The sequence below is a fragment of the Falco punctatus genome (genome assembly GCF_963210335.1).
Source record: "Falco punctatus genome assembly, chromosome: 16".
Lineage (NCBI taxonomy): Eukaryota > Metazoa > Chordata > Aves > Falconiformes > Falconidae > Falco > Falco punctatus.
In genome coordinates, this window is record NC_137596.1 from 6,921,700 (window position 1) to 6,943,758 (window position 22,059).

Consider the following 22,059-nt stretch of genomic DNA (forward strand, 5'->3'; position numbering starts at 1 on the left):
TCCTCCCTGTTTCTAAACTCCCTACTCAGTGTTTTTGAGCTGCTTTTCATGTTCCAAGTTATGGCCATAACTTTAGGTATCTCTTGGCACCCTCCTGCTCTGCTTGACACTTTATTGGTGAGGGACTTCCTTGAATAATCACTGTCCAAGTAACGAACAAACATTAACATATCGGGGATGAGCAGGAACCAGTGGCCCTGAGCTTGCTTTAGCACTGGTGGACTTTTGTGAGGACAAAACTGAGGGCAAGTGGGACGGAGGGGCTTACCCCTGGGTTCAGGAAAGGAAAAGACTGAGCATGAGGAAGGCTGAAATTCCCCAAGTACAGGGCAGGGACCTATGACAAGGGATGCACTCACAGACACATGCAAGTATTACTTCTGCAGAAAACTTGTTTATAAAGTTGCATTCCATCTTTCAGCATGCTTTGAACTATTTCTCTTGCTGTCTATAGTACGTACCTGTTCTGCGTTCCTATAGCATCTTAGACCATCAATAATCTTAAACATTTCCCTCCTTGCTGCTTCTCTCCTGAGTCCTCCTCTCCACCCTTTTGGAGTCAGGGCAGGACTGTTATCCTCGTTTTCAAATGGGAAACTAATAAGAAGCCACCTTAGTTCTTTGTTTTATTCCTCCTGAAAATTGGAAATGGGGATACTGACCCCGGCATGTGGGGTGGTATTCAGGCAACCCTGGTGTCGATAGGAAGGAAATGTGGCAAATGGGAACGGAGTCAAGGCTGATTTTGGTTCCCCAATATCCCCAGCTCAGTCTGCACCAAATCTGTAACTGATGCAGATTTAATAATTTTATAGTGACATTCAGAAAGCGGAGCTGGCAATCTGAACCATGGTCACTAATTTGCTGGGATCTTGGTGCAAGTCTCATGATTTTGAGCTTTTCTTTCTGTAACCGGGACAAGAAATTCCCAAACAAACCTGAGAGCAGATGTGGGGAGGTAAAGGGGGAGGAAATAATTCAAAAAGTATTAAAAAAAAAAAAATAAATCACCCTGATCTGTGGTGTGTCTTAGCAGGGAGATTTTATGGCGGTGAGATTACACCTTCAAAGCACCATATGACTGGCTTTATTTTTACTTCAGAGAAACTGGGAGGATTTCCAAATTTGGATTTGGAGGATTACTGTCCTCTTGCTGACAATAAAATCCCCCATCCCAGGGAGGACAAGGCGAGACCTTCCAAGATGGATCAGGCAGCACTTGCCTTGTTGTAACAGAGGGAGTGGTTCCTCCAGCACAGCCCGAGAAGCTGTTGGGAGCTGGAGGTGAACGCGTGCGGGAGGGTGGCTGCCTCAGCCACATCCTCTCCTGGACTGGCATTTTGGTCCTCTCTCTGTGTGCAAGGGGCTGGCAGGTGCCTGGGGGCTGACCGGCACCTCTCTCCAGCAACAGGCAGACCCCACAACCGAATGGAGAAAAGAAACCCCAAACCAATCCAAAACTTACTGTCCACTCTCGCTCGTTACGTCTACGAAGACCTTGATCCTCATTCTGGGAGCAGGGGTGGGTGAGACACCGCAAGAGAGAGAGGTTACCGCTCTGGTCCAGGCCAGGACTGCTGCAGACACTTACCTAGGAGGCTTTTGCTACAGCAGGGGAGCTACAGGGCTGCTTCCAACACAGGAAAACCAGGGACCACAGGGACAAAGGCAAACTGAACTAGCCCGCTGCACGCCTTCCACCCGGGGGTTTGTGCTCCACCTTCACCCACCCTTAGCTGGATGTTCCTAGCCTGCAAGGAGGCACCAATCAACGGCCCTGTCCAGTGGGACTTCTTAAAAACGCTGGGTCTCTCCTGCTTATCCTCCTGCACAGAGCTGTCCCCCTCCTTCCTAAGGACCCAGTTCCCTTGCCTCTTATCTTCTTCTCCAAGCCACCCATCCCCATCCCAAGCTACTGCTGCTGTGTGTGCCTCCTGATCTACCCTGCACAACCTGGGAGGGATTCAGTGAGCTGTAAAGCGCCTCATCTCTCCCTTTCCTTTCTTCCTTGTCTCCCCATCCTTCTCTGCACCTCTTCATGGAGCATCCCTGTGGGGCTGTAGCCCCGTTAAACCCACAGCTGCTTCCTCCCATTTAAAAGGCAGCAAGTTAAAGGGGAAGGAGCAAGTCACCACAACTCAGGGGATACCTGGGACCCAGGGAGAGTCACGGCCAAGGACGGGGCTGCCAGTGGCAGTTTCTTGGCTAACAGCTTTGGCATCACCCAGCAAAGGTCCCATGGGGCGGGAAAGTTGCCTGCCTTTCAGACAGAAACCTGGTGGCTTTAATACCTGAGAAAAGGGTGTGATTACAGGGTAAGGGAATGTAAGAAGAGCCGAAGACACCTTTTTCCACTGCAGACACCATTGCATTTCAAAGGGTCACTGGTATCTAGAGATGGTCCAGAACAACCACTTGTAGGTTTAAATGCAAGCTGAGTCCTGAGCGGTCCCTGCCACAGGACCTGAGCTTGAAGGAGCTTGGTGACGGTTAAAGTGGTCAGAAAAACATGAGAACAGGGAAACGGTCAGGTCTAGTCTCTAGTTTTGAGAAGGAGAGCACCAAAGAAAATAATTTCTCTCCCTCTCTCTCAAACATCCAAACATACTGTCTGCATCAACCTCACGCAAAGCGAGATCTTTTCACATACGTGGTCCCTCTCTGACTGTCTCTTATTCACTGACTCTTTCAGATGCAGGAACCTTTACATGTTCCCATATTCTCTCACATACTCTCCCACTTTGTTCTTTCACACATGCACATATGCTCCATCTTATCTATAGTTGCTTCCATGCACACAAACTCTTCTTTTTTATTTTTTCTTTTTTCTTTCAGACAGCCGCCTTCTCTTTCCCTCCCCTTCTTGTACCGACTAGCTTGGAAAGGGCCTCTTAGCGTGTCCATGAGGCTTTTGGCTTCAGCCCCTGCACTTCCTAGTATTGCTGCTCTGCTTCATGCTGCCGAGCCTTACAAAAATGCCCCAAACCAAGTCCCACACCAAGAGCTGGACCCTTCAAACCCACCTCATTTCTCCCTGTGTCTCCAGTCACACTGACTGCAGAGGGGGCAGACCCCTGTCCTGAAACAAAGCCATTAACCCTTTCCCCCCTCCACATGCCTCACTTCGCTGTAGAAAGCAAAGGAAAACACTGCAAAGAGCATGCACAGAAGGCAAGACAAGGCAAAGGCATCCCTGTCGGCACCCCCAGAAATAAGGGTAGCAAAGAGAGCAGCCACGGTGGGCAGCGTGCAGGAGGTGGAGGGAGTGGACAGGAGGACGGATGGGATGCACAGGGGTCACTCCACAGGGGGGGAGGAGATGCGGGGGGAGCACTGACTTCGGAGGGGTGCAGTGAGGAAGGCAGAGTGCGATCGTGTACCTTGAGGCCAGAATCTGAGGGGAAAGGGCCTAGAGTGACATGCGCTAGCGTAAGTTGGGCTGGATGGTTGCATACTCGACTAGGTCTCCGCCAGCATGGATGGAGGTCCGAGGGCTGGGTGACGAGGCCAGAGCTGAAGTGTCCAGCTCTGCATAGTGGACATCACAGTCCTTGTTGCCAGAGTTCTGGAGAGAAGAGAGCAGCAAGGCGATGGGGACACAGGAGGAAGGAGTTGGGGTTGAAGTGGGGAGGCAGGGAAGTGAGAACACAGGAACCGTGCAGAAGGTGAGGCGTGAGTGAATGAGACGGGAGAGGGAGTGTGTGAAGGGTGGAGGGAGAGAGAAGAAAGGGAGGGGGGGAGGAAGAAAAAACAGTTAAAAAGAGGGAGGTAGGGAGGTAATGAACAATCAGTCAGGTAAAATCTCAAATCAAAGCAAAGGTCCCAATGGCACTGCTCCCCAAATCCACCCTTGAGCTGAGCGACTCAGCCCAGGCGGGCAGCACTCCCAGCAGCTGCCCCAGCTGCCCCTTTTACTGGGGCTGCTCCCAGCAGCATCCCGCTGCACTGATCTCCCCATCAACCCCTCGGGGATCAGCATTTTCCTTAGCCGGGGGTTGTTCGGTGAATTCAAACCTTATCGGATACCTGAGCTGGAATTCGGGGTTCATTGCAGCACACTGGAGGCAAATGCAGGGTTGGGGGCGTGAGTGAAAATCATGGGGAAGGCTTGAATTTTGGGTGTTGGGAAGGAGAAATCTGGAGGGAGAGGTTTCAAAGCCATAGCTCCAAGGGCAGGTTTGCAGCAGACGCATTACCGTAGGGAAACGACACTGCTTAGCCAATGCTGCTGTTTTGCCCTAGCGCGGGGGCTGTTAGAGTTCTTAAGTGCTACGTTTTAACACGAGGCTTGACTGCACCAGTATGCTACTCCAGATTAACTGTGCAGCATGATTTTCTCATTGTAATAATGTCTAACAGACGCTAAAAGCATCCTCCTTTGGCATGAAAGTATTTATGGGTATTCCCTTACTAAGCAGGCTTATCAGCAAGAACTGCATGAATGGAATATTATCCAATTTGCCGGATCGTTCCTATCCAGACATCTTTCACGTTTTGCACATAGTAATGGTCAGAGATCCCTGGAAGGCAGGATGGCCTGGAAACCTCACTGCTCAGTGGGGAAAACGAGTCACCAGGAGGAGCCCTGGTGTCGGTAGCCAAGGTGTGAGGGGGTCCTCTGGCTACCTGCCCTGTGCAGTTTCATTAATACTCACTTTTGGGTCTGGTTTCTGTGCCAGCATCAGCCAAGCATCTGCTAAAGCCTCTCTGAGAGGAGAGAGTTGTCTCTTCCAAATGAAAGAGCTTTCCAATTTCCCTATCCCCTTTCCAAAATGGCTGCACCACATGGCAATTATGCAAAAGGTGTTTAATTTGAAAATGTTTTTCTTCTCTTTGTTTGGAAGAAGTGTCCTCAGCCACGTACCAGCTGTGGCAGAGCCGTTTTCAGAAGTTTATAGCCCTGTTATGAGCTGGCTTAATGCCCGTTGCTGGAAGGGGTTATTCAGTGAGTGACTCTCTCGGTGCTGTGCCCTGGCGGGGGTCGGCTCCCCGGTGGTGCCTCTCGGCCACAGGGATGAGGGGGAAGGGGAACAGGGGCTCCCCGCGGTGCTCAGCGGAGCTGGAGGAGGCTTGGGGTGCCCTCTGTCCTGCCCAGGGGGAGGTGACCAGGTGGCAGTGGCAAGCTGTTGGGTGAAAGCTCTGTGTCCCGCGGCCTCTCTGCTTCGTGTCTGGACCCAGGCTAAGCGTCTATGGACACTGAAGAAAATTAGTAATGCCAACTCCATCTCCGTTAGTCTCAAACCTAAACCTATGCTCCACAGAACTCTCCCCTTGAACCTTACATCTCGGTACTTCCTCTAGTCCCGGAGAAAGACAAAGACTTTACCACCTCATTTCTATCCTACTTTGCCTCACTCCTCTCCCAAATCGTGCTTCCTTCGCCCTGGAGGTGTTTTATCCACGGGATTCCCCTGCTTTCTGCCACTCTTGGGCTTGCAACTGCTCCCTGCTGCTTGTTTGGAGCAAAATTTATTACAATATCAATAATGTGACTTGTATACAAGGTCTAGTACTGCCACATGCAAGCGCTCTGTGTAAATCATCAGCATCGGCACCCTGGTAATTGCCCTGTAAACTCAAAGGAATTATTTTGCTGTCTGCAGCAATGGAACTTTCCTTTCTATCTGTGCAAATGGGTATTGCTGACACGTACACTAATCATACTTGTGCTCCTACGGGCACTTGTACCTCCACCTCTCTTGCTCATGTGCTCTCTCACACACAACACACAGCATCTACATGACACATAGGCACTGCCATATGCACAGAGCACAGCTCTGCTTTTACTCACACACGTTACTCTGCACGTTGACATGCACAGGTACCAGCACTCTGACATGCATAGTCTTTGCAGGTGCCGTCTGAAACACACTCACCTTTCCACCCCATTCATTCCTGCTTAGATATCCTCACATAAACCGAAGCTTTTACCCAAGAGCTGAGACACCAATGCCACAGGCAACCCCACCACCCCTGTGCCCACTTCTGTACCTTTAGTCGTCAACTGCAGCCTCCTTGCCTACTTCTGTGCAGTTAGCTTCATGTTATCTTTCCCACAGTTTGCAACACGTAAACATACATATTCATTTCTAACCTCTGACACAGTTCCCTTCTGCAGGTATCTTGTCCCAGCAGATGCTCCAGCCTCTCCCTTCCACCTGGTCCCCTGCCAGCACGCATCTGTACCTGTCCACACACGCGTGCCTGCGGACCCTCTCGGTGGATCCCTGCTCCACCTGCCTCTCTGATTTTCTCCTGGCACCTCTCCCATTTCCCCCTCCCTCGCTCTTTGCCATCTCTAATCGCTTTCTGACTCCCATTCTAGTGCTGTGAAATTGTCAACCCCAGGCAGTGGCTTTCATGCTGCCTTGTGATGAAGCTGGTTTATCCCAAATTACGAGGCTTTGCACAATTCATTTAAAGCTGAATGCACCCGCCCCATTTTCCTGCAGAATCCATTCCCTTCAACTCTCATCTTCTTCACTACCTTCCCAGCTCAAATCTACAGATGAAGTACAAGCAGAACAAGAATATCCTGCCTGCCTTTTGTGTCTTCCCCTCTAAAGGATCCCAGAATCCCATATACAGCAGAGCAGCTGCCTACATTTGCGTCTGAACACAGTAGGAACGGGGCTGTGTCAAAGGGAGGTTGGCAGAGACTCAGTGAAGCTGAAGGGAATGTGCTTCCCTCCTCATCCTCCAACTGGCCCATCTCTCATGTGAAGCACCGCGCAGGTCTAGCTGGCCTTGCTCACTCCCATAGCGCACCGCCGGAGTGTCTTACTGGGCCTGAGCTGCGCGTGCTGGTTTTGGTAACCGCCGCTATCGCTGCGGCTGCTCCCTGGAGGGCTCCATGTGAGCACTGTCCCAGCCAGACACTCCTCAGCGTCCCCTCCGCAGGGAAGCGCATGTGTGTGACATGGTGATGCCCGTGAGTGGTCCTGTAGGGGGGAAGGAGAGAGCTGGATCCTTTGCAAAGCGTGGCTGGGCAACGTGATGCACACCTGGCCCTGGCCATGGCAGCACATGCTGCCTGTGTTATCTGGGAAAAATCCAGCAAAACCAGCATTCCTTGGCAGCAAAGCGACACCTTCCTTCCCCTTGCCAGTCACAAACTTGAATAGCCTGCTGCCTGCCCAAAGGACACACTGATTTAGCAAGAAACGGGAGCAAGCCTCATCTCATTCCTGGGGCAAAAAGCCAAAGCATGATGTGTGCGCGCAATGGGGGAGCCTGATATCATTTACAGGGACGGTCAGCCAAGCTGACCAGAGGACAGGTCCAATTCACAGCTGTGCTAGACTTGTGCCAAGAGCAAGCAGAGCTGTGGCAGCAGTGGCTGAGTCACCTAGACATGGCATCCCTACTGCAAAGGCAGTTTCTTCATGGGCCAAATGAAATGAGGGCTCCACAGTCCATCACCTCTTGGCTAAAACCATGGGTAAGGAGTAGCGAGTGCCAAGCATGGGACATGGAAATGTATCACCTCAGACCAGGATTGAGAGCAGCAAACTCTGTTCCCATGGTTACGAAGCAGCTACCCATCAGGCCCCATCTCACATCACTAACTCTGCCACTTAATTAACTGACTGCTCGTTATTTCCCAAAATGAGCTCTTCCGTCCTCCTGCTTGCCTGAAATTTGGCTCTCAGATGCTCTCCAAAGAGCAGCCCATCTCGCTCTAGCACCCTCTCTTTCATTTAAAACTCAGTTACCACTCAGCAAGGATTAGAAAGAGCTGGAGACAAGCCCCAGGACTGAGGAAGGGCTCCAAAGGGAAGTATTGCTTTAGGGACATCAGCCACGTCCAGCCAGGATGAAGCAAATAGGATCACATCAACACAGCTTGGCACAGAACTGTGTCTTTTTATTTCCAGCGCCCTCAGCATCTGTCTCACTGCAGACTTCTGCTAGCTAAAGGTCACTGGGCCCTGTCCTTCTATTATCTGCACAGGAATATGCATTAAAGGGTCATACCAGGATGAACTGGAGCGAGGGTTATAATTAGTTAATGTTCATAAAATATTATTCTAGTATGGCCTGGTATTTGTACTGTTTTCTCAAATAAATGGGCTCACGTTGCTGAGATCTCTGAACCACCGCTCATTGAGGAAGAGTTTGAGAGAGACCTGCAGCGTTTACGTGGGGAACCTGCATCTCCCATGGAAGGTGGGCGGAGCAGCCCCATGCCACAGGGTGAGGGAGGGAGGGAAAGGATATTGTCCCAGGCCTGGGAGGAGGAAGGGGTTTTGTTTTCTTGTCAAGGGAGGAATCTAATCCTACCTGTTTTCTGTTTCCTATCCCTTTGCATCTAACATTTCCTCCTTCACCCTCAGTCCTTGAAAACCAGCCTTTCCTGCATGGCTGCTAACATCTCTCCAGGACCCTTAATCTTGCTGCTGCTGCTGCCTCACATTAGCATCTCCCTATCTGAAGCCGAACAAATCCACACAAAAAAAGGGGTTTTAAAGAACTTGTTGTCAATTGAGAGTCAAAGACTGGCACGCTCTGCCCCGCAGATAATTGCTTTCTGAAGCTCTCACTGCAGCGCACGCTGCTCTTGGAGAGCTGCTTCATTCAGCTGCAAACTCTAACGGGGTCAGTTGCAGGAGATGAAGAGTAACCGGGGTGGGACGGATAGGCTTAGCTTTCATATCGAGGTAAAGATGAGACTACACAGGCTGTGATAGTCCTCGGATACAGACTTGGAATAGGCAGGGCATTTTACTGAGGAATGACCCATACAGACACACCTATAGGTCCTATGGAAACCAAGGGTAAAGGGGCAAGTGCTGAAACAGGGTCACTGGTATTTCAGAGGTGGGCTGAGGTCAGTGTGGAGGTTCCCTTCCTCTGGGAGAGGATGCTCCTGGGCTGTGAAGGCTGCTTGTTCACCTCTGCGCATTGGGGGGGTCTTTTGTTTTTTAGGGCGAGAGACCCTGTGTGAAAGGCAGTGAGGCAGGGGGGGTGGGGGGGGTGGGGGAGAACAAGGCCAGGCAGCAGTACCAGCACCCTGATCTCCTTACCAGTTTGTCAGTGTAGGGAGAGGGCTCGGTGGCTGCCATGTCGTAGTATGGAGGCTGCAGAGGGAGTTTCTGTATTTCCTCCTCGTGTTTCATGTTGTCTAAGTGAACAACCTGTAACAGAGGAGAGAGAAGAGGGGTGAGAAGAGCAAGTACTATCCTTCTGTCACAGCCTGGGGCAACATCTGCTTCAGATGACACCACCACAAGGTATCACGATGAAAGGCAGTGCATAGAATTATTTAAGATCATCTCACCTTCCCCCTTGCTCCTACCATATTATTTGCCTTCTGTTCTCTTTCTTGCGTTCTCACACCCCTCTACCACTCATGACATTCAATATGGTGGAGATGCTCCAAAGTCCTCCTAAACCCTCATACCCGAGAGCCCATTGAACACCATCTCATTTGGAATTCAAGCCCCACAAAAGGGAGTAAACAGGATCCAAGTATAGCTTTTGATTAGTGCCAATCTTTGGGAACTGTGGGTAGACAAGTCCTTACTTTCTGCCCTCACACTTAGGCCATGGTCTTCTTTGCTTTTACAAACCCAGTTTTCCAAAGTTTAGGTACTGCTGGCACTGCTTGGAATCAGTTTTTGCTGCTGGGGAAGGAACTCGCAGCTGGGCTGGGCAGGCGTACCTGGATGTCTTCTGCAGTCAGGTGGCTTTTCATCTCCTGTTTCCTCTTTGGTGGAGGGGCAGGTTTGTGGGATGGAGGCAAGTCAATTCTGCAGATAAAGAAGTGGCTGCTGGTTAGAGAGCAAGAGAACGGGGTCTGCTTGCTTTGATGTGCTGTAACAAGCCGGATCCGCCATGTACCAAGGATTTGTGTTAGTCACCAAACTGCCAATATAATTATATAGATTATCCTCAGTAATGCCCCACCCATGCCCTTTTTCTCACCCCAATTAGAATTGTTAATAGAAATATACTACCTCCTAGCATTCTATTCCTAATTCCAAGCAAATCCCCATGTCGGATTGCAGATCCTCGGGGTGCAGCTGGGATACCTGTCCCCTGGCAGTGTTTTGGAATAGCTTCAAATCATCCCGTGGGAGCTGGCTTATTTTATGGCTGTAGGGTACCAGGAAGTGTCTGGCAGCAGTCACTGCAAATCAACGAGGTAACATCACCCTCGATCCGGGAGCTTATCTGGAACGGTATCCCCTGCCACAGGCTTCTCAGTAGGACTTTGAATCTTCCTCAGAGCCACGCTCTGCCACGCAGGACACTGATCCCTGAACCCCTGTCAGGGGACCAGCTTTTGCCCCAGAGCATACGGATTGGCAGCCATTATAATCCAGCCTAGAGACTGTCTCTGTGCATTCTGTTCATATGCACAGATGTGTCTAATCCTTTTACAAAACTTATTAGAACTCTGATGCACTAATTAGCTGGCTCCCCCTCCCTTCCTTTTGTACAAACTTCACCAGATCTTCTGATAGCAACGGGTGACTTTCCTTGGCAACCCAACGGATTCCAGCGTGGGATCAGAGTGTATGGGTGAGGGTAAAACGGGTCCCCAAGGCTCTGCAAAACACTGACTTTCTGGCTCAGAAGAAAAGAAATGCCATTAACTTTCAGAGGCTTTGGAGCAGGCTCCACAATAGAGGCAGCACCTCTGCAGACTAGGGCACCGTTGTGTTTCTATTCTCAGCTAAAGTGGCTCTTCCCTGTGCCTGGTGGAGGGTCATTGTGGGAAGTGGATTGTCTGAACACATCTCTATCATCGGGCTGATGCGGTTGATGCAATTTCACCTTGTGGTGCTATTGTTTTGTTTGTGTGCCTTTCTGTCTCTCCTCCCGCTTTCCCTGTTCTCTTCCCCTCCCTCTGCTGTTATCCTTCGATGCCCTCTCTCAAATGGGATTAAATGGAGCACAAAATGGGGCCAAGATGTAACAACAATAAGGTGGGGGGTTGTGGAAGATAAAAGCAACTTCTGGCCTTTGGGCTTTCCGAAAGGCAGTGACAAGACGGAGCTTTTCAGGAAGAGGCCAGGATAAACACTTCTGAAGAGGGCTCTGTTCATGCTGCATGGGCTGAACGCCACACCACCGAATTCCCTGCCTGGGATCTGTGCTGCGCAGTACAGGGCACAGCAAAGCAAGTACCTGCCAAAAGAGGGGCCCCTGGGGCGTCCCCTGCCCCTACTGCTACTATTGCCAGAGTTTGTGTCTTCAGGCTGGCACCATATGTATAAAACAGGAAAGCTGAGTGGATGTGAATCCATTCTGGACTCTTTGGGATACATTCAGAGGTGCTCAGGGTCTATCAGGAACCCCTCTCTGACGATGGAACGTGATTCAGTCTAATTCAGGAGCCTGAAGCCATTTCTCTGGAGAAGGAAGGATAGGATCCTCTCCTACCACTGGAGGTGAGAGTGGCGCTGAGCACCATGTCCAAGGATATGCTACAGCAAAAGCAGCATCGAGTGAACATCATTGTGCTTCAGTTTCCACTTAAGGTTTGCGATAAGAATTTAAAAATAGGACACGGCAGGATGGAAAGTGCTAGGGGGCCCCAAGGAAGGGAAGAGAGTCAGAAGAGCCAGAGGGTGGCAGGCAGGAAGAAATGGCAGGAGAAACGATTTGCTGCCAAGATTTTCCTGTGCACAGGTGCTCTCTGTCTGCTGCCCTATCCGATAGCACCTGCGCCACCAGTGCTGGACTCCTGTGAGCTTGGGGCTACTTACAGGTCATTGTCCGTTTCAGTGCGGTTCTTTTGTTGCCGCCTGTAGACAATAATTACGGTGACAGCCACGCCGATGATGAGAGCTGCTGCGATGACTCCTCCCACGATCCCAATAATGCCTCCTGGAGCACCCTGAGGCAGTGGCTTATCTGCAACACACAGGGAAGCACAGGAGAGAAGGTTAGAGCATCAGACAACACAACTGGGAAGGCACAAAGACCAGCAGAGCCAGGGACTCCAGGAGAAAAGACACCGATGTGCTCTGAAACCATCTCAGGTAGCTGTGTGCAGGCAGCTTCACGGAGGGAGACAAGTCACACTGAGACGCACTAGTCAGAGCTCAAGAGGAACAGAAATCTGTGGCCACAATTGCAGCCCACTGTGTCTCCAAGAGCTAACCACTTCCTTACTCTATTCTGCAATTTCTCCTTGAATCAGGTGGTTATTCCTGAATCTGTTTTTCTGCTTTTGTTCTGTCCTCGAAGGAAGAAGGGTTTAGAGAGTAAAGGGGTTTCCAAGCAGCCACCCCACGTGGTGTGGAGGGACTCGTGTGGATCTGCCACTTGATATTTAACTATCTTGAAAGCCTTCTGCAGGGCTTTGTCACAGTGTCTTCACTGAATTCCTGGTGCTGTTGAAATGAAGGAGAGCTTTGCTGTTCATGTAGACCTTAGAAGAGCTAAGGACCAATGCTCAGTTTATCAAGGTGGAGCAGAGGTATATGCACCCCTAAACTTTAACAAAAAGCTGTCCTGAGCATAGGATTTAGGAGCAAGGGGGAGATACATTGCATCTTGCATTTCGTCTTCTGCTTGCCCCATGGCTGGAGAGCTCTGTGACCTGGGCCAGCTCCTTGGTGACTAACATGGACCTCATTCAAAGGAAGCCTATCCCATGGGCCTGACGGGAAAGCGCTTTGAAATGTACGATAAAAGGATTTAATTTGCTCTACCTTCCAACCTAATTAAACTTGAAAACTAGCTAATTGGTACTTTGTACTTACAGCTCCGGCAATGATGAAAGAAAGAGATAATTGGAATGGAGGAAGAAGGAGGAGGAGGAGAAGGAAAAGAAATTCAGGGGAGGGGAGTGAGACAGGAATGAGGGAACAAGGTGCTTTGCAGAACTTGTCTGTTACACCTATTTTTTTACTTTTCTTAATGCACTGGCTGGCTACTCTTACGAGACTACATACTGGACTATGTGGACCTTATTCCATAAGAGTAATGGCTCTGGGTATCATGGTGGTAGCCACTATCTCCACTAAACTACATATCCCCAAGGCCTCAAAATTCTACCCACTTTACATGTGTGCACGGTTATAAAATGTCTGCACAGATTCCCCAACCACACAGGACAACTTATACAGGACTTTTTGGGGTGAAAATCTGCCACCTACTCCCACCTCACATCCACGGATTCAGCACTTGCTTCCCTCGAAGGCTGGGCTCCCTGAAATCCCACCTACCGGGTGCAATTGCAGAACTGACTGCGCTGAGTCGTTGCCAACAGCCTATTCCCAGACCTCACCTCACAGCCAGCCTTCTTCACCTTTCTGATTTGCTGCTGTCATCCCGGAGTGAACTGAGGTGTATAAACATTTCCCAGGGAAATCCACTCCCTGGTCAATACCGACAAATTGCACAGCAGAGAACTGGCTTGTTTACCGTATCAGTACAAAACGCTTGAACTCCCAGCACCGTGCTGAGACATTGCTACCAACGAAGAATTTGCCCTGGGAATTGTCCTGGTACTGATCCCCCATCCCCTTCCATGCAAACCTGGCTTTCCCTTGTCTCGCAAGGACACCCCGCAGCCTCTGCTGGTCAGCATCCCACATCCCACCTTCCTGTTCATTAATTAAGAGCTCAGAGTTGTGGGTCTTTGAGTGACAGGATGCCATAATCATCGGAATGTGAGGCTCTGCTCCCACTGTCCTCAGCAGTGGCAGTCACTTTTCTTTCTCTTCCCTTCTCCATAAGCCACATTATCTTGTAAATAATATTTCTGCCTTGAGACAGCTCACTTACAGCCACGCTCAGGCAGACAGCTGACATGCTGCAATCCAAACCCCTGGACAGCATTTGAGATTGTGGCAGGGATGGCGACTGTAAAGAATTTTCCAGTCACTTTGGCTGGGGCATTTCCATGATGAATTGGCCCCTAATGGCTCTCTGGATGGCAGGTAGTGAGCAGAGAACATCAGCCTCCTGCTACCGCTGTAAATCAGTAGGTGTGTATATGTGTGTGGTGGAAGGAGAAAGAGGGAAATAAATAAATAAAGCTAAAATGAATCTCCAGGAACTTGAACAGGGCTGTGTAATGGCAGAAAGGGGCGAGGAAAATTTAAAGAGGGGAAAATGCAGCCATCAGTTTGCAGAAGAGAGAAAGGTAAATACAGGGCACTGGGTAAAGGCAGTAAGGGGATGAGGAGAGGGGAAGAACAAAGGAGCACAAGGAGAAATGCAAATATTCCGGGGTGTCTATCAGAGTGCGTCCTTCTTGCCAAGCTCTCAGGACTATGGTATGAGCATCCCACTGGTGGTACCCATCCAGCTGCCTAAGAGGGGGCTGTGTGGCGATGCAGTGCTTCCACAGAACGGCAAGTACCAAACAAGGACACAATCGTATGACAACAAGCCTGCCCCTACGTGCAGGTCTCTCCTGAGGACAGGCTGAGCCATCCTGCAAAAGTGTTGGTCACGTCTTTGCAGGAGTCCAGCTAGGAAGCTGTGAAAGGTGACAGGGATAACTGCCAACAATAAGAGGAAACTCCAGGAGACAAGGAAGATAAATTAGAGGTGAAGGTCCTGAGAGAGCAAGAAAGTGCAGAGAACAGAAGAAAAAGGGAAGAGGTAGAGAGACACCTTCCTTTCTGCTGGCTCTTCCCTCTTTCTTTTTTCTATTTTTTTTTTTTTCCTTTTTAAAATCTTTCATTTGCATCTCCAGCTGTTTATTTCCTCAATCTCTGCTTCCTGGGGAAGAGCTGTGGCTATTCTGATTTGGAAGGCTCATCTGCAACTCAGCTGATTTCCTTCCCTCCTCTGTCTGCATTGCCTCTTTAACAGGCAAAGCCAGAGGCACCATGAGGATTTTTCTGGAGGGCAGGGTGGCTGCAAGAAGGGGTGTTGTAAGTCAAACAGGAGGACACTGGGAAAGACTCAGGAGAAGATTATAAGAACTGGCAGATGTGGATTCAGTTACATTGACAGGGCTTTTGGGCAGCCCTGGGAAGATGTTTGCAAGGCTTGTGAATCAGGATCAGAATAAATTGCCAGGACAGCTCAGGGGCCTCCAGACTGGAGTGGGAAAAGGCTTTGCCAATTAAGAATGCAAAAGCCCTTGCTCTGTGTCATGCTCGAATAATTTAAAACTCTCAAAAAAGTTTTGTGTGAAGCAGTTGGCAGTGAGGCAGGTACCAGAGAACCCAAAGGGGCTGAACGAACAGCTCAGCCTTATCTGGATGTCTAAGGGCTGCTGGGAACTCCTTGTTCCTGCTGGAAACTGAATTAATTCACAGTATTACAATTAAGGAGAAAAGAAGGACACCCCATCCCCCGTCTCTTTCAGAGAATTTCTTTCATTACTTTGTTCTCCCACAGCTCTTCTGGAGATGCGAGCAGACACAAGAAAGGAAGAGAAAGTGGTTATCTATCTGTAAAGCATCCTCCCCAGTCACCTGGCGGTGTGTGTGTCTGGGTTTCCAAAAGTAACCGGTAACAGATGAGGATCTTTCTACCAACCAGATCAATTAAACCATTTTGTGCGTTGCTGATACTGTAATTCACCAGTCCCAAGACTCCGTTAAATCTCGTCCAGCAGTCCAATGCTGTCAGTTGCTCACATCTCCCAAACAAGTGAAGAATGTCCACGAGACAAGAATGCCCATCCCAGAGAGATGCATCAGGCACAATCGCAGCGCACAACTGACACATAGTTTCATAGCACTGACTATGAAAAAACCCTTGTCCAAACAGCCGCAGGGCTGACGAGTCTGTCTGTATGGACAGAGCCGTGGCTCAGATTTACTGCAAACAGCCGTGGTGGTGGTTCAAAGCACAGAGACAAACGGACGGGGCTGTCCACACGCGCCGTGCCCACGGGGTGAAATAGCACAGCTGCAGAGCGCAATAGTAAATAATAATAGAGGAACAATGAAAGCTTTGGAGAACCAGCTTGCAGGAAAGCAAGAGAGATGTTCCCAAAGGGAACTCGAAGTGAGGCAAAGATGGATAAACTGGAGAGCTTCCAGAGAAGGGGTATGCCAGAGCAGAAGTGACTCACTTGCTATTGGTATGGAACAGAGTGATGTGGAGGATTTTGCAAAAGGAAAGGAAAGAAGAGACAGCGTCTGTCACACTTTTGGAAGTAAGGTCTCTTCCCTTAAGGCTACTTGTGTGGCTGGGACATTTGCATCATGAAGCAGTCTGGATATTCTTGGGATCAAGACCTAAAAGCGAGATATGTTACATCCCCACCAAGGGTCTGTGCCTGTCTGGGATTGACTTCTTATGCAAAGCTGGGATCAGCCAGGTAATTGTGCGCTTGCTGCACTGTATGCACAGTGACATCCAGCCTGAGCTGGTGGGGAGGAGCAGATCTATGAAATAGTCCTGGACAAATGGCACAGACAGCTGTGGGGTAGGACAGAGGTGCTGGCAGGCAGGAAGGTTTCATTTGGATGAAAGGGCTGGGTCTCACCCCGGTTCTGTCTTTCTATCCTGTCTGCTGTGTATTCAGCTGCCCCAGGGAGAGCCCCATCTAATCGCTGGTGCACTAACTTGCATCCCCCAGGTAAATCTGGAACCCGAGTCAGTCTCTGGGCCCCGTTTACTGCAGCTCTGAGTGAAGCTGGTTTGCTCAGAGAGAAGTGCACACTCTTCTCCTGTCCTTGCCTCCTCCTCACTTCAACCTGATCCCTCCATGCTCTGCAGAAAACCAGCATAACCACACACAACACCTCTGATAAGCCATTTGCTCAAAGATCTGCCTGCATCTGTAACCAGTAGGGTTCCCTTTCCATTTATCACCTCCCCACACAAATCCCCACCTATTTCACAGCAGGCTAGCTAAGGCGCTCAGCAATGTGCTGCCTTGCTCACAGACACGTTGCAAATCAATGGGAAGGAGTCGGGATTCTTCTCCTTTCTTTATGCTGGCGGCTTTGAAGCCTTCTAGCTGCCAGCCTTGCTAGAGTTAATGTTACGTTTGTGCTGTTGCATCACTGTTTGTAGGCTGATACAGGCTGCCTGTCCAAAGCAGCCTGTCCTGGCACAGAGCCAGCTCGAGGTAAGCCTGTCTGCGACCTGGACTGTCACCCTGAGCCAGTGGAAGTAGTTAGCACTCGCTGGACTCTTTCTGCCTGCTGAACCTTTGAGCCAGACAATGAGATCAGATGATGCATATTTATAATACACCCCACCTGACACATTCCAGAGAGCCTGAGACACAGGCAAGTTCACAGAGCTAAATTAAACTGAGTTGAAAAGCTTGGCAGAACAAACACATCTCCAGTTTGGTTTTAAAGACAAGAGCAGGATTGGCTAATTTGAGACACGCTCCAATAGCACACATGCCCCCAGGCACAAGCGGGTTCAGAGCCTCATGAGCCTTGTGTTTACAAAGAGTTAATGAAATGCTGTTCCCAGGAGAGCCGGAGACTGGAGCTGGTAGAGCTGATGGGCCAAAGGGTAGGATAAACAGCAGGGCTTGCAACTCACTGGAGATTTTAGAGATCTGCAGTCTGAGGGAGGAGAGGTGGGGTAGGTTTCTCTGGGGGCAGTTCCCTCACTGTGTATATTAAGTGAATCTCTTGCAGGGACAGCTAAGCATCCAGAAGATAAAAGGGATTAAGAAGGGAAAGGCACTGCTTGGAAAGCTGAGCCAGTGGCACTGGACATTAGCATGTGAGGTCGAAGTGCCACCCTGCCTCCTCAGCAGCAGCATTGCCTTCATCCATCAGAGCCGGCTCCAAATCTTCGTGCCCCTTCCTTTTGTCCCGGCCTGAAGTGAGAGGAGAAGGGGAGCGCAGCATCTCATTCTCCTCCCACCTAAGCTGCGCTCAGGCCTTGTTCCAGCTCAGATCCTTGCCTGACTGCAGGTGGAGGTGACCAGGTTGCAAGAAACATTTGCAAAAGCACTTCAGGGTGAGCAGAATCCATCCCTGTGCAAACACAAATCAGCGTTTGCCGGTCAGTTTGCAGCCTGCAGCACCACTTGACCCCTGCAGTATCCAGAACCAGCTCTATCAGCCAGTGCTGTTCCTCTGGTGACATGTAGCGAGAGAAATAGGGGGAGTTAGACATCAGCATGGGCAAGAGGAGCAATTTGGTTAGCAAAGGTGGCTGACAGGGTTTTCTGAGCAGGAGGAGTGTCTGAGCTCTACTTGGTGACAAAAGCATAGCAAGAGCAGAGCTGATCCAGTCACCCTCCCCATCCCTGCCTCCCAGACACTCCTCCAGCTACAGAAAGGGCTCAGGACCCCACCCCACTTGCTGCACGAGAAGGTGCTTCTGGTTTTGTGCCACCCCACAAGCTGGAGATGCAGCCAGCCAAACAAAGGTTAAACACCAAAGTGAAGGCAGAGCTGCTCTTCTGCCTCCATGCCCTGATATAAGTCAGAAGGAATTTTAAAGCCGTCACAGCCTCTCCCCAGGGGTGTTTGTTGATGTAACTCATTTACACAATTAGCCACCACACATGGGAGTGCCAAGCCATGGCTGCCGTCCCGCCGCTGCACAGGGCTTCAGCCTCTTTCCCCTGGAAATCCCCCCTGCCCAGGGATGCTCGCCTCCCACAGCGGCTGCTCCGCTGGCTGCTGTGCCTCCCCGTGCATGGCCCAAGCAAACGGGGGCTGGGGGGGTCTCAGTTATATGGTGTGTTTTAAGCGGGGCCAAAACCCCAGTGTCGCCAAGGGTGGTTAGGTAAACAAATGCTCCTGACTGCTCTCTGTGTTGTCCTTCCTCTCCCTCCCACAAGTGGCAATCCCTCACAAGGGCCAAGCCCCTCTAGGAGTGACCTGATACATCCCCTCTCTAATTCCTCTCTGCTGCAGACCAGATGACCGGGTAGCCCCTGGGCCCTGAGTGCATTTGGAGCATGGGGATCCATCCCACTGTCTGGGTACTAATCACAGCATCCCTTTAAGATCTCTGCCCACTTCGCTTTCGTCTCTAATTTCTGCTAGCCCAACCGGCACTTAAAGACTTCGCAAACCACCTGCCTGTCTGATGAGGTTTTGGGAGAGCTTGGCAGTGTGATGCAGATCCAGCCCTTGCTGGGGTGCCTGCTTTGAAGAGCATGCCCACTACAAGGGGACACATGGATATGCTTGATATTAGTGGAGATTTCACACACATTCCAGCAAAGGCAATTGCTTTGCCATTCCCCGAGGGTGGAGGCATCTCCGCTCTCTCCAGTAATGACCAGCTTTCTCCCTTTCCTCTCCTGCAGAGGAAGCAACAGAGTCATCTTTGGTTAAGTAGCATCTGGTTAAGTAGCTGCTGGCTGCAAAAGCATGTCTGGAATGCGGCTTTAACTCCTGGTGACCTTGCCTTGCGATGCTTCCCAGTGGCCACTAACAGGGATGGGGTTTGGATAGCAGCAATAGGAGCAGTGTGTTAACCCCATGGGATCCAGCAGGACTGACTTCTGCAGAGTAGCTGTTGTAGTGGGAGGTCCCCTGCAGATACCTCTTACTGGGCTGGTTTTCCTTCCACTCCTGGAGCAAAATGTAGCAGTTGTTAAACAGCACCTGGAAATGTGGTTTGAGAGCTTAGGAAGGAGCTTAGCAAAGTCGTTTCTGCGCAACAGTGAGAGCCAGTTGTTAAGAGGGTGCAACAGCAAGCAGTTATTTGCAGTGGTGCCCACCCACAGAAACTGAGCCCCTCTGTATGTGCACACGCATGCTGCTTCACTGCGCTTTCCACCCAGCCAAGGAATATCTGCATTAACCCCGGATTCTGGGATGTCCCTGTCTCTCTGTGCCACTCGGTGGCTCTAGCAAAGAGGGGCCAGAAGTGACCTTGTTGCCTTAACCCATCAATCCAAATCCAGCACAAACCTCACGCTGCCTTTCCTCCACCCTGCTTGGCCAGCTCCACTGACCCCTCTGCCTTTCCAGAGTCTGGGCCCTCACAGCTCAGTGCAGCAGTACGGAGAGTACCCCAGCCTGTTTTGGGGGAGAAGATGGGCCCTGGAGAAGATGGGAAATGTTATCTGACGTTTCCTCTGCCTCCCAGCCCTTAATTTTAGTTCTGCTTCATTTCCTTGCAGCTCAGCAGAGTAATGAACAATCAAGTCCCTTTAGTAATTTATTTCTTGTGCTGTACGGTTTCGAGGAGGTGATGACACTTGAAATTGCCTCTCCTGGAGGGATGAAGGGGCCAGATCCTGAACCCCATTACACCAGAGTGTGTCTTTCTTGATCTTAGCAGCCTGCTATAGCTGCCCAGAGCACAGCGTGGTCCCAAATCCATGTTTAGCCAGAGATACAGCCCTGCTCCCTTGATGAGTCCATTAAGGTCATGCTATTACAAGCAGCCACCAGATGAATTCTGTCAAATAGAAGGTACAGGGACTGCAGCTCAGAGTCTTATCATTTGCGTTAATAGAGTTAATTTGCTCAACAGTCTTCAGCAGCGCTCCTGGGAGGTCTCGATCTGCTTGGCCACATGCCCTGGGCCATATTTGTCTCCTGTTGTCTCTGGGGTGCTTAACAGCACGGGGCAGCTGTATCTTGGATGTCCCCAAAGGATGAGATCAGCTCTCTGTTAGCATCTATGCAGAGAGACGGCTGGGAGTTAGGTGCAGACACAGGGTATGTGCGGCAGGGCGAGGAGGAACTGCTCCGCTTCTGTCATCTGGCCAAAAGTGCACGAAGAGTTGTGCAAATGGGCAGGTGGACAGGGCTACAGTTCCCCCATCTCCCCTGCTAGCTGCAGCAGCAAGTAGGGCTGGAGGCTGCTGTGTCTCTTCACACCCCCCCTTCCCTTCTCTCCTCTCCCACAGCTTCCCAAATCCCCCTGAGACCTGCTGCAGTCCCGACAAAAGAATGACTCTTCAGCTCCTGGAGCTGCCAGCCATTCTGGAGTGATGTGCCAGAAGGGACCTACTGGATGCTCATGTGGCTCTGACCTGGACCCTAGTGCCAGCGCCTCCCCTCCTGCTCCTCACACCCATCTTCCTGGCAGCGCAGAGGGTGAGAGCTGCTTCTGCCAAGCCAGGACAGTGGCTGTGCCTGCACTGACTGCGCCAGGGCAGCTGCAGCACCTCCTGGCTGCCCCCATCCAGTCGTGCTCCAGCAGAGAGACAGCGACGCAGGAGGCAACTCAGACCATATTCCTGACCCTCTTCCTGATTGCTCCATCCTGTTAATGGCAATTAAAGACTCCCAACTTACCTTCCCTCCTAACTTATTAAAAGCCTCCCAAGTTCTGCAGGATATCCTCTGCCTTAGCGTGTAACCGATCTTTAGCCACGTAACCTTATTCAGCTGGGTTTGTTAGCATGCACATGGGGAGCTTCCTTCATTTCCAGTACAGGTCAAATGGAAAAGCTGGGTATGAAGGAGCAGTTGTGAAGGACAGGTGATTGATACAAGAGCTAGGGTTACCCTGGGGAATACGACAGGAATAACCAAAATCTCTGCAATGCTCTACAGGCACTTTACCAGATGGATGTGGCCAAGAGGATGATTCAGAAAAGGCAAAAGATTGGAATAACTATTCATGACCTGTCTCTGGAGACCAACAGACATTTGTTTGTGGTTTCTGAGATGACAAAACAATATCTGCGTGTTTGAGGAGAACAAGCTGAGGAGCTTGCTGGACATCATCTCCTTGGATACTTCACTTATTATAAGCAAACAGGCTGAAAGACTTAGCTGAGGAGATCCCTAACTCACTGCTCTTAGTTTCTATTAGTTGTTAAAATAATTAAATTCTAGAAGGTTAAATTCTAGCAGACTGGAAGAGGACTGAGAATTACTTGAATACTATAGGGTGATATGCTGGCACCAAAGAAAAGCCTAACACAGGTTCCAGTTAATAAAGAATTAAAAGGCAGGAATACAGTCGATGCCAGTCTACGTGGTTCATGGGAAATAGGTCTTGTCAGTCAAACACAATGCCATCTTTTGCCTACTAAACCAGTCATCTCATCAAAGTAAGCGTAGAGATGGAATAGAAAGTAGATTAAGGATTGCTAACTGACAGGTCTTAGAAGGAGCTGTCAAGAAGGAATCACTGTCAGTGGGCACATTTCTACAGAGTCCGCAAGGAGGGGTGGTGGGCCAGATGCTGCTCAGTCCTTTCACAGGGCTTGTGGGAGCAACGAGCACCCCA

General features: G+C 50.3%; 1 protein-coding gene across 4 annotated transcripts in view; it reads right to left on the reverse strand.

Annotated features, from left to right (window-relative positions):
* The window catches only part of NECTIN1 (nectin cell adhesion molecule 1), a 127,362-nt gene that overhangs the window by 23,304 nt on the left and 81,999 nt on the right, over window positions 1-22,059 (reverse strand). For 2 of the 4 annotated variants that reach the window (XM_080366874.1, XM_080366875.1), the window contains exons 6-8: window positions 11,718-11,865; window positions 9,665-9,752; window positions 9,027-9,137 (exon numbers count right to left, since the gene is read on the reverse strand). In XM_080366874.1, coding sequence (XP_080223000.1) covers window positions 9,027-9,137; window positions 9,665-9,752; window positions 11,718-11,865 — 347 coding nt within the window. Of the gene's footprint in view, window positions 1-1,465; window positions 1,511-3,380; window positions 3,566-9,026; window positions 9,138-9,664; window positions 9,753-11,717; window positions 11,866-22,059 lie in introns of all 4 variants that reach the window. The other 2 variants (XM_080366876.1, XM_080366878.1) reach the window with 2 other exon arrangements.